The sequence below is a fragment of the Larus michahellis genome, chromosome 3 (genome assembly GCF_964199755.1).
Source record: "Larus michahellis chromosome 3, bLarMic1.1, whole genome shotgun sequence".
Taxonomy (NCBI): Eukaryota; Metazoa; Chordata; class Aves; order Charadriiformes; family Laridae; genus Larus; species Larus michahellis.
In genome coordinates, this window is record NC_133898.1 from 49379168 (window position 1) to 49396646 (window position 17479).

At 38.5% G+C, this 17479-nt stretch overlaps 1 protein-coding gene across 1 annotated transcript in view; it reads left to right on the plus strand.

Moving 5' to 3' along the window:
• ARID4B (AT-rich interaction domain 4B) overlaps window positions 1-17479 on the plus strand; it is a 95615-nt gene that overhangs the window by 50068 nt on the left and 28068 nt on the right. Inside the window, exons 10-16 of the mRNA XM_074580095.1 lie at window positions 1062-1135; window positions 1954-2099; window positions 9641-9713; window positions 10787-10881; window positions 11875-11972; window positions 12185-12452; window positions 13482-13654. Coding sequence (XP_074436196.1) covers window positions 1062-1135; window positions 1954-2099; window positions 9641-9713; window positions 10787-10881; window positions 11875-11972; window positions 12185-12452; window positions 13482-13654 — 927 coding nt within the window. The remainder of the gene's footprint in view (window positions 1-1061; window positions 1136-1953; window positions 2100-9640; window positions 9714-10786; window positions 10882-11874; window positions 11973-12184; window positions 12453-13481; window positions 13655-17479) is intronic.

Here is a 17479-nt window from a genome sequence, read left to right on the forward strand (position 1 = left end):
TGGCTGGAATAGAGCACTGCTTTCCAGACATGTGGCCATAAGCTTATCCAGCTATAGAAAGGGGTGGGTGGGGGTGGGTGTGCATGCACGTACACCACATGCACACACAGAAATTCTTTTTCTGAGGTAGTAAGGCATATGTTTATCTCAGTCTAGGCTACAACTGCATATTATCATGTTCTTTGAAAAGAGCTGTAGTACTACTTGAAGTAGGAATGAAAATAGAGAAACGTAGAAAACCAAGCTGTATGGTATTTGTGATAGAATAAGGAGCTTTGTGTTCTTAAACTCATGTTGGTCGGGGCAGGGGAGTTGATGGATGACAATGGAATTCTTTTTTCTAGGTTTTAGTTTTAGTTTAAAAAGTTGCAGCTATTTATTGTGCTTGGTTCAATTTAACAATGCTTTTGCAGAAAGGATATTGAAATATTTAACAGTTTAATTACTTACTAAGTCTGATGTATTGCTTTACCATTTGATAGTTATTCAGGCATCAGTACACGTCACTGGAGAAACACACATAAGCATGTGCCCACACAAGCACATACCTCCCACCCCCCAAATCTGCAGTTCAGATTTGCTTCCCTGGATATAGCCACAGTAGAAATAAAAAAGTGATTTGTTCTTTCAATTTGGAAGTCTTTCATTTCATACTGACAGTTTATACTAATACTCATGTATGTTTTAAGCAAGGCAGGGTTTTGCTGTTTGTGAGTGAATAGTTACTTGCTGAATTAACACAAGGTTTTTGTTAAGTAGTATGTATTTGGGAGATTCCAGAAACTACCTATTAGTGCAAGAAGAATGCTTTCTTTAATATGCAGTGAATGCATATGGGTGATCTAACCAAATTAATGTAGACGTTTTGTTTATAATCCACTAGCTGACTAATACTGTACCAGACTAACACTATAGAAATATCAAGATATAATTCATATGCTTCTTCTGTATGTTTAGTAAGTGTGTTATAGTCTTAGTGACAGCTCTGTATTACACTGTTAATTTGGCTTTAAAATATTTAAAAATATTATTTTTCTTTTTTACACTGTAAAATCATCTAGCGTTTCTGTGCCAAGAAAAGATGTTCGGGAGATTAGTGAAACTTCACCAAAGCCTGACGCTTTGTTAAAACAAGGTAAAAATAACTGTCTGTGAGAAAACACACGTGCACGTATTTACTTTGTTATGTAAATTGGAACAAACGGTAGATTGGTTCATGTCTTAAAAATGGTGAAATACAGGATCTTTTACTGTAGCTTAATATATTGAAGGAGAACACTTCTGAAAATCTAGAGGAACTTTTGTTTTAAAAAAAAAAAACAAACAACCCCAACCAAAAAAATCCCACCTGCAAATGACCATTCTGCCGCACTTGTTTTAAATGTAGACATGCCAAACAAAGGATATAATCATCCAGCGTACATTGGCTTTTTAGGTTATTTCCTATTCAGCGTTTTGCATTAGATCTTTATAGAGTTATTCTCACCATAGTACCCTTAATAGTTATAAGGAAGTTGCCTTTATGCACCCTCAAGAAACTGGAATTGTGGATTCATTTGAAAGTTTAAGTTTGTGTGATCAAACTGTTAGAATTAGCTTGGGCTTATTTCTTCTTCCTCCTCTTCCCTGTTCTATATATGTAAACCACAGTGTAAACCTGTGGGGTAGGGGTTCTCTCAATTAAATTGTCACATGTGCCCTAATATAGGAGATCCTTATTTGTGTCTACAGACAGTAACATGGTAATAATCCTAATAATAGCTCTGAATAATTTGATGTGCAGAGAACACTAGGCTAGACAAATAAGGATGGACAACACGGGATTGTTGTTGACGTTCTTTGAGTTTTGGGGGTAAAATTGTTAATTAGCAGTCTTCCCTTCTTCTTTTCGATTTAAACATTTGGTCAAACTGATACTTCCTGCTGTGCTAACAAATGCTGGTCCTTTTACAGCTTTTGACCAAGCCCTTGAATTCCGTAAAAACAGAACTGTTCCTAGTAACTGGAAAACAGAATTGAAAGAAGACAGCTCCAGCAGTGAAGCTGAAGAAGAGGAAGAGGATGAAAAAGAAAAAGAGGACAACAGCAGCGAGGAAGAGGCAAGTGAAGTTAGTACAGGGCACAGATACACAGCTGATAAAAATTAGCAAGACTGTAATGTTTAAGTAGGTGGTCTTAACATTTGGGAACATTTAACATGTTAACGTAGGCAACATTATTGCCCCTCAGCTTTCAAAAATATTCAACAAAAATCAGCTAACGTGAATATATCAACTTTAAAATCTAACAAATATCTTCGAGTCACTAAGCAAAAAACATGTAGTCAATGACTGAGTCATTAAGGACTAGTGAAAAATAGAAATGAAAACTCAAAAGAAGATCCTGTTTTAGAATCTTTCCCATGCTGATCATAATGCAGTGGCAGAAGGGGTTGCGGTACCTACTAGGGACTGAGCAGGATGAAGAAGGGTAAATATTGGCATCTGCTGTCAATGCATATTGTTTTTTCTAAAAGAAAAAAAGTTCCCTTTACTTGTATTTGTATTTCTAAATGGAACTTACCTGCTAGCTGTTACAGGTCTGCCTGTCTTCTAACTGGGAAGAGCTAAAAAAACGTTTAAGGTGTTTCTGAAAAAGGACATGTGGTGCTTAAATTATTTTTGATAACTTTAAAACAAAGATCTCTTTCTGTTTGCTTTGAAAACATCACCAATTATGTCTTGCAACTGTATGTAAATCCAGACTGTCCTTTACTTTGCAAATGCTGTTTCAGTATTGGAAGGCAAAGTTTTGTGTTTTTTTTTTTACTTATGAAGAACTTCGGGTTTCTTAGGGTAATATTAATTCCTGGGCTATAATGTCATAGAATAGAATCATAGAATTGCTGAGGTTGGAAGGGACCTTTAAGATCATCAAGTCCAACCTTTAACCTACCCTGACAAAAACCACTTCTAAACCATGTCCCTAAGTGCCCCATCTACCCTTTTTTTAAACACCTCCAGGGATGGTGAATCCACCACCTCCCTGGGCAGCCTATTCCAATGTTTAATAACCCTTTCAGTGAAAAAATGTTTCCTAATATCCAATCTAAACCTCCCCTGACAGAACTTGAACCCGTTTCCTCTCGTCCTATCACTTGTCACCAGGGAGAAGAGGTCAGCCCCCATCTCTCTACAACCTCCTTTCAGGTAGTTGTAGAGGGTGATGAGGTCTCCCCTCAGCCTCCTCTTCTCCAGGCTAAACAACCCCAACTCCCTCAGTCATTCTTCATAAGGTTTGTCCTCCAGACCCCTCACCAGCTTTGTAGCCCTTCTCTGGACACGCTCCAACACCTCAATGTCCCTCTTGTAGCGAGGGGCCCAAAACTGAACGCAGTACTCGAGGTGGGGCCTCACCAGTGCCGAGTACAGGGGGATGATCACTTCCCTAGTCCGGCTCACCACACTATTCCTGATACAGGCTAGGATGCTGTTGGCCTTCCTGGCCACCTGGGCACACTGCTGGCTCATATTCAGCCGGCTGTCAACCAACACCCCCAGGTCCTTTTCTGCCGGGCTGCTTTCGAGCCACTCTGCCCCAATCCTGTAGCGCTGCATGGGGTTGTTGTGACCCAAGTGCAGGACCCGGCACTTGGCCTTGTTGAACCTCATACCATTGGTCTCAGCCCATCGGTCCAGCCTGTCCAGATCCCTCTGCAGAGCCAACCTACCCTCAAGCAGATCAACACGCCCGCCCAGCTTAGTGTCATCTGCGAACTTACTGAGGGTGCATTCGATCCCTTCATCCAGATCATTGATAAAGATCTGGATGAGATCTTTATCAATGGATAAAGAGATAAAGAGAACCGGCCCCAGCACCGAGCCCTGGGGGACACCACTTGTGACCGGACACCAACTGGATTTAACTCCATTTACCACCACTCTCTGGGCACGGCCATCCAGCCAGTTTTTTACCCAGCGAAGAGTACACCTGTCCAGGCCATGAGCAGCCAGTTTCTCCAGGAGAATGCTGTGGGAAACAGCGTCAAAAGCTTTGCAAAAATCCAAGTAGATAACATCCACAGCTTTTCCCTCATCCACTAAGTGGGTCACCTTATCATAGAAGGATATTAGGTTTGATAGGCATGACCTGCCCTTCACAAACCCATGCTGACTGGGCCTGATCACCCTGTTCTCTTGCATGTGCCGTGTAATGGCACTGAGGAGGATCTGTTCCATGACCTTTCCAGGCACCGAGGTCAGACTGACTGGCCTGTAGTTCCCCGGATCCTCCTTCCGGCCCTTCTTGTGGATGGGTGTCACATTTGCTAACCTCCAGTGAGCTGGGACCTCCCCGGTTGTCCAGGACTGCTCGTAAATGATGCAAAGTGGCCTGGCGAGCACCTCCGCCAGCTCTTTCAATACCCTTGGGTGGATCCCATCCGGCCCCATAGATTTGTGCACCTCCAGGTGCTGAAGCAGGTCCCTCACCGTTTCCCTTTGGATTACAGGGGCTTCATTCTGCTCCCCATCCCTGTCTTCTAGTTCAGGGGTCTGTTGTTCAGGGAACAACTGGTCCTACTGCTGAAGACTGAGGCAAAGACTTCATTAAGTACCTCAGCCTTTTCCTCATCCTTGGTCACTATGTTGCCGGCCCTATCTACTAGAGGACAGAGATAATCCTTAGTCCTCTTCTTATTGCTAATAGATTTATAGAAACTTTTTTTGTTGTCCTTGACAACAGAAGCCAGGTTTAGTTCTAGCTGGGCTTTGGCCCTCCTGATTTTTTCCATACGTGTCAGTCATGTCCCAGATGGGTTTCCAGTTTGTAGTTCACTGTCACTGCAGATAAACAGTTGTTTGCCTTTCTATAATAATGCAGTGTGTTGTAGTGTGCAGAAGGGTGTAGTTTCCCTCCGTAGGTTGTCTTGCATCTGTTTTATTGTATGATATGACCGTGTTGATTTATTTTCCCCTTTGTGGCCATGGAATGAGTTCTGTGCGTGCTAAAATAATGCTAATGTAAATAGCTGCTCACATAAATGGTGATAAACTTTTCTCCTGGCTATAGAGCTGTTACCCCAGTACATACCCATGACTTACCACTAATTCCAAGCCACAGAAGTTTGCTGCCTTTTACACAGGAGCTCCAGCTGAGGAGCCACCTCTAAACTGTTACTGACCTGTGTTCTTGACATATTTGAAAAATAAACCAAACTAGGCTGGCATGGCTCTGCTGTTGTCTCCTCTTCCCTTGTGCCTATGTCACCCTGTCCTCCTTCCCCTTCTGCCTTACCCTTTCCTGTCCCCAAATTGCTGTGCTAGGCCTACAGCTGTAGGTCCCCTTGTAAAGCAGATATTGCAAGTAGTTCGCACTGTTCTTTCCCTGCTTCTAGCTGTAGACAATGGAGTTTACTGGTTTTGGAGTGGTGAAAAGTGAGAGATTTTGAAACCTTTAGATAATTACCAAGAAATCTGAGTTCTTGTAGCTCTCTTTTATCCTGGTCTACTGAAAAATTGCTTCCCTACAAGTTATCTCTCTGGCTACCCTGATGTAAAGAAGCAAAAGAGCTTTCAATTAAGGCATTAACCAATGCACTCCTCTTCCACTCTTTTCTCTTTTGTCCTGGAAGTATGGAGCCCTACCTCATGGCTTGGTTTTCTGATTACCTGTTCTTTCCTCCCAGCCTCCTGTCCAGAAAAAAATGAAGACAAAGAGGAAAGAAGAAAATGAATAGAAAAAAACTTTATTTTACAGCTGGCTGTGAGGCTGGAAGAGGGGCTTTTGAATCTTTTACTTCCTCTCTACCTTCTGGTGGTTTTCAAAATCTTTGTCTGCCCATTACCACTTTTTCTCTCACTAAGGTTTGAGAGCTGTTCTCTAATTTATTATGCAAGTGCCAATAATGCAGTAGACTTAAATTCCTATCAATAGTGTAATTGGAGAAACTGAACTGGTTTGGGTCTTAAATGGGTTTATGGTCTTTCTCTCAGTACATCCTCCCTGGAGATTGTGGCTCTGGCATACTAGAAGATGGCGTTCCATCTTTTATTCATTCATTTCTTTATTTTAAGATTTGTTGGGAGACTGCAAAGGTGTGAAGTAAAAATGCTGCCACCTCTCCATGCTCATGAGTTGATTCTGCCTCTTCTTCAAGCTCAGAGGAGGCTATCCAGCTCTGATCAGAAGTTATAAAGCCCACTTTGCAAGGGGCTATAGTCTGCTTAGTATTTTGAGAAGCAAGGAGGACTTCCTTGGGCTCAGCACAATTCGTGAACTTTCAGAGCAGGTTCTTGGGCATGATGAATGTGTATGGATTTGTACCTATGCAGGCTGGCACACAATCTTTATATAGTCATCATTCCCTCGCTACTTTTAGTTGAAAAATTCACAGTCTAGCTACAGCATTTGTAAATATTTGACCTTGTACCCCTTTTTACATCTTCTCTCTAGCTCCTCTTAGTTGCCTGTGATGTTGTATAAGCTAGTATTTTTGTGTGCTAGATATGAAGATCTCATCTCAGGCAAATATTTGAGGATTTACTGTGACATCTCTTGTGATAATTTCTTCTCCAGTATTCAATGTTTCAGTCACCTGCTGAACTATGAGGTTTCTAAAACAGAGGCAAAATATTTTTTTTTTCTTTTTTTTTTCTTCTGTCTCCTCAGGGTTCAATGGCATGCATGCCTTCTGTCCACCCCCTTCTGAGTAGTTTCTGCAGCCTCATCTCTTTTTTATTTATTAGTTTGTGCCTGTAACCTCCTGGCTATCAAGCAGCATCTCTTCTCAGTCAGGACCTGTGGGCCTGCTCTTGGGACTTTGTTATCCACCTGCAAATTGTTCTAGTGCTTTCCAGGACAGGAAAAATTTTCACTGGTAGCCCTCACTGGTACCCATGAACAAGAACAAAAGCAGACCAATACAAAACTCCTATATATGTCATTGCAGGCTTCATATATAGACGCTCTAATCCTATTTACACACACTCCTATAGATATATAGATGCTCCTACATAAATATATCATATATGTATATAGATGCTCCTGTCCTATATAGGTAGGAGTTTTCATGCAAATTCTCTCTACTTCTCCTTTAAGAAGAGAAGATGTGTTGCCTTTTTCTCCCCCCCCCCGGAAATGGAAGAGACTGGAAAACTGCCTTCCTTTCCTTTACTAAATCTGATGGTAGATAAAAGACCCTCTCTTCTAGTGCTGGGCTGTAATACTGTGTGAATTTTATATGTTGCAAAAAGCATGTTGCTGCTTTTCTGGATTTCATTATTGTACATATAAGTCACTTTCTTTTACCTTTGTGACATGGACAGATACATCAGAAACTGCAGAGTGACCTGCTAGCACTGTGGTTGTCTAACTTAGAAATAAGCAAAGATGACAGATTATGATATGCCTGCTTCAATCCACTTGCAATTCTGGCATTGCTTTGGATTATTGCGTTTGAGACTTAAGAGTACGCTTCAGGCATTGGATCTTACGGTGAGAAAGTAGTGACAGTGTTTTATTCAGCCTGTTCATCACCTTTACTTTAGTTCCCCTAGTATCCTTTACTTTAGTTCCCCTAGTATCCTTTACTTTAGTTCCCCTAGTATCCTTTACTTTAGTTCCACTAGTATTTAAAAAGCATACATTCCTTCTTAAAATCTTTGTTAGGTTTCATGAAGATTTAGTTCAATGACTGCCCCGCCACCACCACCAAATGCTGTGTGGGACTATTTTGTTATGGCAAGTGTTCTCTTGTTAGTGAGGAACATGAGAAACCCAAGTAGGAGCTCATGATCTCTTTGCTACGATCCAGCATGTGATGGTAAAAGCCCTTTCCAAGTACCTGTCATGTGAGAGTAAACCAAACAAAAATAAACTCCAAAATTGTAGTGATTCTTCTCAAGTCATTTGTTCTCTATGGCCACATTCAAGTTTTACAATTGCAAGCTGAATCTTTTGCTTGCTATCAGTGTTTCCTTTACTACCTTTGCCTGTGAAATGTGAATGTTCTTAACCAGGCGTTTGTCTGTACTATATGCAGGGCTGCAGCATCACCTCATACCTAGGTGCTATTTGCTAATTGGTAGATGTGCCTGATTTCTGATGCCCCCAGCCTGTGAGGGTGTATCTAGTATATTGATTGCAGTTCTCTACCCAGCCTGTTCTTCCTGCTCATTGAAGTTGCCTGCTCTGAGGTCTGTTGGTATACTGGGTTATCAGATAGATGCTCGTCGCGTAATGCCCCTTGCAGAGACTTTCCTCTTGTATTGCTTTTCCAAGACCGTGGAATACTTCCATTGCATTTCTGCTGATAATTATACCTAAATGACAAGTGTTTCAGCATATTGTGAATACCAGTTCTTAATTTTTTGCCTGTTTGCTCTGATATGTCCTCCAAGTGCATTTAATGGAGAAGAGAAAGTATAGAATGAGAAAACCCTACTCACTGGTAATAGTTACAGCCTTCCTTGACCTTATTTCCAGCCATCCATCTCTTTACTAAATAGCTTCAGCAGATGTTGTGGGGGTTTTGGGTTTTTGTTTGTTCTTTTTTTTTCTTCTTTTTTCTTTTTTTTCTTCTGTTGTGTTTAATAATGGTATTCTGTTTCTATTGATTTCTCAACTGTCTTGCTATAACTTTAAAGACCATATGTTTTGTCTCCCTGCTTCAGGGTAGGCGAAGCTTTAATATTTAGTACAAGGAGACTGTTGAAGAATGTAAAAGAAAAACATGGAATGAAAATACACTAAAGAAAAATAGTTGATTTTAGATACACTGAATAACTTCTATTATTTTTGTAAACTTTACAGGTAGTATTAAAAAAAGTATGCAAAAAATTATCAATTTATATTTGGCATACTGTTTTGAAGTAGTTTAGTCATCAGAATTTCTAAGAATTCTGATTATATTAATATCTTACAGCTACCGGTTGTGGCAAGTCACATTTCCTGTAGAAATTATGAGATGTTACAAAATAAGCCATAGTGCTTTGTTATGAAACTCCACTGTTTATTAATCTAAGTAAATCTAATACAAAAGTTTATTAGTACAATGAACTAAGCATCCAAAACATCCATCGTAATTTCATTTCTGGGATTGATCCTGCTCACCGTGCGTTCAGCCGGTACCCATGGCAGTATGCATGCAGTGCCATTGGCTGCGGTTTGCCAGTACTGTGGATTAGAACTCCGAAGAAAGTGCAAGCACCATTTCCTCTTTCACTTCATCCCTGCAAGTGATACAGCATATCCAGGCATCAAGGAGTCGCTTAACTGCAGGAGAAATAGACCTGAGATTTTGGATATAATCTCTGGGTAGTTAGTCGTGGAGTCTCCCAGACTTTCTGCGTAAATGGACAAAATTGAGAGTGCGTCTTGATTTATGGTATCACTTACGATACTTCAATGACCAATCAAAAATCCAATTTCAATGTGTCTTGACAGTTATTTTATCACTTTAGAAAAACTGTTTGTAGTTTATAAAAGGAACTTCCATGTGGCATAACACTGAGAGCATGTGTCTCTTGGTATAGTATCCTGCTGCTGACTGCAGTAAAACAAACTTGAACATTTGAACTTAAATTATTATGCTGTATGTTTCTTAATGAAGGACTGTAACTGAAAATGTTGATAATTTTCTTATGTGCATTACTTTAAACAGGAGGAAATAGAGCCATTTCCCGAGGAACGAGAGAACTTTCTTCAGCAGTTATACAAGTTCATGGAAGACAGAGGTAGGCATTTTAATCTTTGACTTGTAGAAGCTGAAGATAGATGTATTGCTTAGCAGTAGTTTAAAGAATTGAGCCTGTAAACTAGTAGCGCTTTGCCGTTCAGTTTTGAAAACAATGAGACTGTATTCATCACTTCTGACTTCCCCACTATTTAGAAGATGTCTGTCACTTGACTCTTCTAAAATAGTCACTTATTCCTGCTTTCAGAAATAAATGGGTAGTACCTCCTATATCCTAGTATATTTTCTACTTTGTACTTATAGTGTGTATAATCAAACATTTAATATCCTCAATCATATTGATGTATATGCTCAGTTTAATAACTTTAAAATACTTCAGTAAAATAAAAATTAACCACCCTTCCACTTCTTAGGATTATGGAAAAAGCATTTACTTTGTGCTAATTTTCTTATGTGAATCCTGATCACTTAGATGCATGAGCATTGTCGGTAAGGTAGACTGAAATGTTTTTAAAAGGAAATGCCATTTATTATATTAAATCTTTACCAGGTATTTATACACTGCAAGAAAAGTACAGTGTCTGTGGAGGCAGAGGTGAAGGTTTTTTATATTTAAATGAGTATTATAACTAGTTAAATGAGTATCTTTTTAATTACATGTGAAGATGAGTTAAGGAACTGTTTACAAGTGATGACAATGTGGTAGCTACTGCTAGTACAGTAGCATAGGAAGTTTCATTTCTTTGAAGCATTGTGGGATTGTAGTGAAAGGAGTATGCTGGTATTTTTAGATGTAACTGTTTCAGCAGGTAAAATAAAAATATGTATAATATAGGTATCAAGAAAAGTTGCATCATTTGTGCATGTTCAGTAATATGTGGAAGAATGCATAAGTATGAATTAAATTACAGTACTGAACTACAAGAAAAATGGGTTATTAAAGACTCCTGAGTTTGTTTAGTTTCATGAAGAGAAAGTACCAGATGCCCTGAAGCGGTCAGAGGCTGGGGTTTACAATACTGTATTAATAGTGTAGTAGTGCATATGATGTGGATTTCATGTTACTCTGAAAAAAATACTTCAAAACACTGTAATAACTGTCTTTGTTCACAGGGACTCCTATTAACAAACGACCTGTATTGGGATATAGAAATTTGAATCTCTTCAAATTATTCAGACTTGTACACAAGCTTGGAGGATTTGATAACGTGAGTATTAGTACGATGAGTATTCCAGAGCCATAAAAATCTGAGGATGCTGTTTATTTTTGTTACACATCTACTTAGTATGTTTCATTATTGCTGCATAAAATCATCCAGCATGCGTGTTTTTGTGATATTTCAAAAATGTTTGGCTGATAAAGTTGTTACCTCAGAAAGTGAAAAGAGTCACTGCTCAATAAAATCTCAAAGACAAGTAATATGGTTTAAGGTCTGATGTGAGGCCCTTAAATCCTATCTATTCTGGGCAGTATATAGAAGAATGTGCTGGCTGGCATTAGTGGGATTGGTCTTGCAGCAGTAATTGAAACATATGGAATTCATGGCCAAGCAGATTCTGTTATTGCTTTGGACTGCTTCCCGTGGATTTAGGTTGTCGGTTGAGGAGGTATGTTTGTGCAGTGACACCTTTCTGATATACAGGAGAGGATCTTGTACTTGGGTATTGCAGTACATCTGCTTTACCTTCACAGATGGTTAGAAATGAGCATATCACACTGTCGCAAAACTTTTGACATCAAAGGGCATGTTAAGGACATAATGAAAGACTGGTAGCCACTGTATCTGTGCAATACTGGCAGGGCTGAGTATTGTTAATGTTTTGTATGAATTTTTTCTTTCCTATTTAATTAAAATTCTAGCTCTGATAGTTAAGAATTACTTTAAATAGAAAATAAAAATTATTGTACTGATGTACAATACGTACTGATTTTTTTCATCCTTGTATTTTCTTTCGTTTTATTACCACCTGGAGAGGAGAGCCTGCTCCGGCTTACTGAAATGCAGAAATGCTAAATTGCTTAAAGTAGTTACATTAGACTACAGTTTGCATTACAGTGAAGTAACTGTGTGTGTGATAGTTATTTTATAGATCAGAGGAAATGTCTTATAATTATTTTCCAAAGTTGTAAACGTTGACGAATTAGTCCCTTTTGTGTCAGTGAGTTAATTCAAAAAGCATGGCTTCATTTTCTTTAACAGATTGAAAGTGGAGCAGTGTGGAAGCAAGTTTATCAAGATCTTGGAATCCCTGTCTTGAATTCAGCTGCAGGATATAATGTTAAATGTGCATACAAGAAGTAAGTAATAAAACCATGAAGTTCGTGCTAAAACAGCATGAGAATGAACTGATGTGATCCTGTGGTAGTGGTAATATGCATAAAGTCCATAACTTTTTAGTTATAATGCAGCTTTTTAGGTTTTAAACATACTGCTCATGTTTAGCTTCGGCTAGGTGGCATGTTCTTTCTTGAAACAAACTTGCTTATCCCAAGCAATTTTTTTCTTTTAGATATCTCTATGGTTTTGAAGAGTATTGTACATCAGCTAACATTGAATTTCAAATGGCATTGCCAGAGAAAGTCACAAGCAAACCTTGTAAAGACTGTGAAAAAGAAAAAGAACTGAAGACACGTGAAGAACCAGAGCAGGATGTAAAAGAAATAAAAGTGGATAAGGAGGAGCGCAAGCAGGAGGAAGTAACACTAGTACAACAAGAAGAAAAAAAGTTAGCTGAGAATGATAATGAAAGTAAAGAAAATGATAAGCCCTCTGTTCTGGTAAAATATTTTAATGTTCATATTATAGCCTGTTTAAAAAGTTAGGTGGTGTGTTGATAACCTTGAGTTCATGTCAAGATTGACATGTCCATAATGGATTTAAAACAAGACAAAAACGTGCTGTAAACTGAACTCAAACCAACACATTTGAGCCATATTTATCCCTAGGTGCCTGTTTTAGGGGATCATGATGTCAAAATGTCTGACTTGCTAGGAAGCAGCTGCAACATTCCACAAGTTTGAGGGCCTCCCAGGTCAAATGGAGACTAATTAGTGTGCAGCTTTATCCTGACCTGGGTAATGCACGCTCACAGCTAACTACAGTGCTGATGCTTTTATTTTGCATTTAGCCGTGTTTTTAAGCCCTCATAAATCTTGCATTTATTTCTTTGCTCCAGTGAAACCAGTGAAGCTCTACAAAGACCTGGGCCATATGATGTACACAGTCATCTAATGTAGTTCAGTGGTCTAGAGAGACAAAGGTTTATAGCTTTGCAAAATCCAGTGTTGACGCAGTGGTTTTAGCAAAGGAAGTGCAGGGTGGTAAGCTGAAGTGCTGCGCTGTGCAGGCTTAGCAGTTTGCTCTGGAAGCAGTGCGGCTCCTCGGGTCAGTGTTGCAACACAACTGTAATGCTTCTGCCTAACAGTGGCAGCCAGCGCACGTCTGTCTGCTGGGACTAACTCCGGGGTGAACACTGGGTGGTATTCACTGATATCTCTGAATCCTCGGTGAAAACATACCCTGTGAAATGTTGGCCTTAGGGATTGCTTTGTCGTTCAGGTCTAAGAGCAGCATGCCTATATCATTGTGACAAAACTAGCTAGGACAGTGGCTGCAACTTCAAAGTCTGTTATGTTTAGCTTGAGATTTTCAGAAGGAAAAATAGCGGAGGTGCTGTAAATTTAGAACAAGCCCCAGACTCTAGATTTTTTTTCTCATATAACTTCAGTGTGTTTTGTCTGCCTCTTCTTAAATCCTTTGTATTTTTATTTCATCTTGGAAGTTAACTAAAGCTTTTATTATCCTAGGGAAACAAAAAAAATTTGCCAGATTCTGTGTATACTCAGCCGGATCAAGAAAAGGACTTAAATGTAATCAAAACTGAAGATGAAACCAAATTAGAAGATAAAGAGGAGGAGAAGATTAAAGAAATGGAAAATCCTACTGTAAATGCAGATGCTGAAGAAAAAGAAAAATCTGGGTAAGTTACACTGCTTATAATCAGCAAAGGCATCTGAAGTGTGTTCATTAAATTTTACTGTTGTAATTTGAACTTCAAATCAGACATCCCTGTTGTGAATTAGATTAGTATCTTCCAGACACCTGTATGTTCCTAACTTTGTCATGGGTAGGGCCATTGAAGTGCGTGGATCTTATTTGCGGGATGGGGGGGAGGGAAAGGCATCTTAATAAGCTGAGTGAGAAAAGAACGTATAAAGCATAGGTGACTATTTGATTTAAGACAAAAATATTGCAGCCATTGCCAGTAGTATTTGTCTACTTAATTTTGGTACAAGTATATCACAAACTTGCAGTTTCCACTTTTTGCTGTTGGACAGTGGTGTGTTGTGGGTAACATGGGAAAAGATGGAAGTACCTTGCGCTGCTTATTAACAGCTTTGCCATTAAGTAGGCATGATTCTGGCAGGAGTTTTGGAAGTAGGAGATTGAAGTAATAGGGATGCTCAGGGCCATGTAATCAATGGATGTGTGCAGGTGATCTCCCATTTCCTTTATGGAATGGGCAGGTTTTCCTGTTTCAGTGCAGAAAAACTCAAGTGTTTTTTGGCAGCCACGCAAAAAATTATGAAGTTTAAAACAGTATATAGTCCCCACTAATCCCCAGTGTGTTAACAATTTATATTCTTGCAATTAGGACCTTCATACAGTATGATTTCAAGTGATAAGAACACAAAAATGGCCATTACAGGTCAGATTGAAGGTCTCTTAAAACAGTATCTTGTCTTCAACAAAACCCAGTAACAGACGTTTAAGGGAGAAGCTATTACAAGAGGGAAAGCAGATAATGACACCTCCTTATACTTTCATGGCAATCTGTATATCAGGGATGAGGGTTTTTTTGTACTTAATACCAGCTGTTGCGTGACCACTAATTCCCTTGTTCATTCCAGCAATCTTTGCTATTTAGTTGATCAGCTGTCTTAACTTTCTGTCTAAATATCATTAACTCTTAATGCTTTTTCTGGCCCTTATTAAGAGTTGCGACAGAATGACGTAGTTCAGTATATTGATTCCTGATTCATTGGTAATAGTTCTTTTTTATTTTATTAAGGGTTTTGATTTCCATATAACAGATTCTGGAAGGATCCTTCTGTAAAATTTTTTTGTCTTCCTAAATATTTTCAGTGAGATTACATTGGCAATTTCTGTAACTCAGAAATGCAGAATACAGAAAAATCAAATTTGTCTGAACTCAGTTAGAAGAGCCCATTCTCTATGGATGTGATTTCACTTGTATCGTATGTGAATTTTTCTTTTCTAAAAGACCAGTTGCTGGAATTTATTACATTTGCCAGTTTTAAGGTGAACTAGGTGAGTTGTAATGTAACAGGTTTGCTAGAATTTCGGAATTACTGAGGACTGATTTTGCAATGATACTTTCAAAATATATAACTAAAAAAACTTTGCAGTGCTGAGAGAGTAGCAGTTTTTTTAAAGTTCCCTAAATTGTATATTTGTATATGCTTATATTTGTGACATTACTTCGTGTTTATTTATATACTTGGAAAGTACAGTGGCTTAATACTTACCATGCTGCTATAGTAAGTGGTACGTAAAATTATAAGCTGCATTTGCTTTTCAGTAATCATTTATTATGGGTTTGTTCTTTTTTTTTTTAAATACTGATTCATGTCCACTTGGGTTATTTGTGACATTAAAAAATGTTATGAGTTTTCTTACTTTTTATTTACGAAAACCACAAAAACCTGTAGAAAATACTATTTCCTCTTAATTTTACCCAATTCATCTGATTGTAATTGAGTGAGGAGTTCTCTCTCTACTTCTCTTCACTCATCCAGTAAAAACTTCTAACTAGTATTTTGCTATTGTGATTCATGAAAGATTGTAACGAGTTGCTTAGAATAGAAAGCGTAGCTCTAAAAATAGAGGTAGGTGGTGATGTGGTCATTGCTGGGGATATGCTTCAAGTAATAATTTAACAAAAATGAAACATTTGTAGCAGTTAATAGTCTGTAAGCATTTATAAGTAGTAGTAGTGTAGTAGTGCTGCTAGTATGATTCCATACTTCCCTCAGAGATTGAGACGAAGTACAAAATGCACTTGTATCAGCTTTAAAAGTTTTTTTAATATATCACTGTCATGCTAAATGCTAAAAAAATGTTTTTAGTATTTATACCATAAAGGCATAAAGGGTTTTGTGAGCCTGGTGTGCTGGTGGGGACGTTGTACTAGACGTTGTACTCCCCCTGTTGCCAACTGTATGGGTTAGAAGTGGAAAAGGTTATACAGAGGTGGAAATGCTGTAGTTTCAGTTTTTTGTTGAACTGAAATGCAAAATGAAAAGTGCATTTTTGGAGGTGGAAAACTAATCTCACACACACACAAAATACCCCAAATACAATCAAAATAGGTCACCGTGGACTGAATTTTTGTCAGTGTATTTAAAATATATTCCTGCAACTTTTTTTAAGCTATGGACTAACTGTCTTTCACAGTTCTAATCGGTTAGCCAAACAAATGAAATCTAGTATTATATAAGGCAAACTTGTAGAGTTTGCTGTTTGAATTTATGTCTATAGGACTTAAGGCATCTTCATGTAGCTTATTTGTGTATAGATACAAGGAACCAAGAGGACAGAAAAACTGGGTTTCTTCTTGCTGAATTTCTGTTGGGTGGATTGAATCTAGTTCCCAGCTTCCAGATCTCGGGAAGTACTACTGGAAGCCAGCGTTGTTTATTTTCCACAGGTTTTATTTGTCTGTGCAGTCCCATGTGTCTCAACTCTTTGAGATTGCTATCACTTGAATCCTGTGGTCCCTTCTGCACAGACTTTAACAATATGATGAAGAGGAAGAAACGCTGAATATGGTTCTCATCCTTTCTTCCCCAGAGTGCCTGTTTCTTGCCTGCTTTTGTATCCGTGAACACTGAGAATAGAAATTCAAAGGCGGCTTGCCCCTTATTCTCTACATGCTTTTCTTGTTTTTTCTGTGGCTAGTGGGAGATGCATATGCTAGATACAGTTTTGGGCAACTTGTAGTCATAAAAACAGTTTTAAAAAGCCAGTAATGTGTTATTTCTCACTGGCCTGTCCCAGAGAGATCTTTACAAAAATGGCTTTGTAAACCCATGCTTTTCCCTAATGTACAAGAGTATTCGTTCTTAGTCAATGAATAAACAAGAAAGTTTAAAATCCTCCTTATTTTGAAGTTCCTGCTAACTTCGTGCTGTAGAAGTAATGGTCTTCAAATGTAGCATTGCATAGTTGGTAAAATTTTCCTTTGTAGCATCTAACATTAGCTGTTGTAACTATTTAAAGACTTGAGTCAAAGCCAACAAATTGAGAACAGAGGGGCTTTTTGACACAGTGAACAATGGAGACAGTTGAACATGTTCCCAAGAGACTGAGGCCAGGAGCCTAGCAGAATTTTTAAAAGGTGTGGGGGTTTTAATATAAGGTAATAAAATAAAAAGTAAGTCTTTAAAAATTTCATAATAGATACAGTTTGTGAACTGAAGTGTAGGTTAATTGCTAGTTAACCAATACTAGTAATTTATTTTTTTTTCTCCAGATGATTAATGCAACGCCAAGGGTTTTTCGTTGGTTTGCTGTTTGTTCAGCTTTTTTTCTTTTTTTAACACTTTGCTCTAAAGCACCTGGGACAGGCCACTGCCAAGAACTTCATACTGGACTGAAAGATTAAGTGCTCAGAATCCAGATAATAATTTTTGCTTGCAAACAAAAATATGCATCAGAGTTGCATATTGGTAGTATTTAGATTTTTGGAGGTGACCAGGCAGAATACTTTGAAGTAATCCCA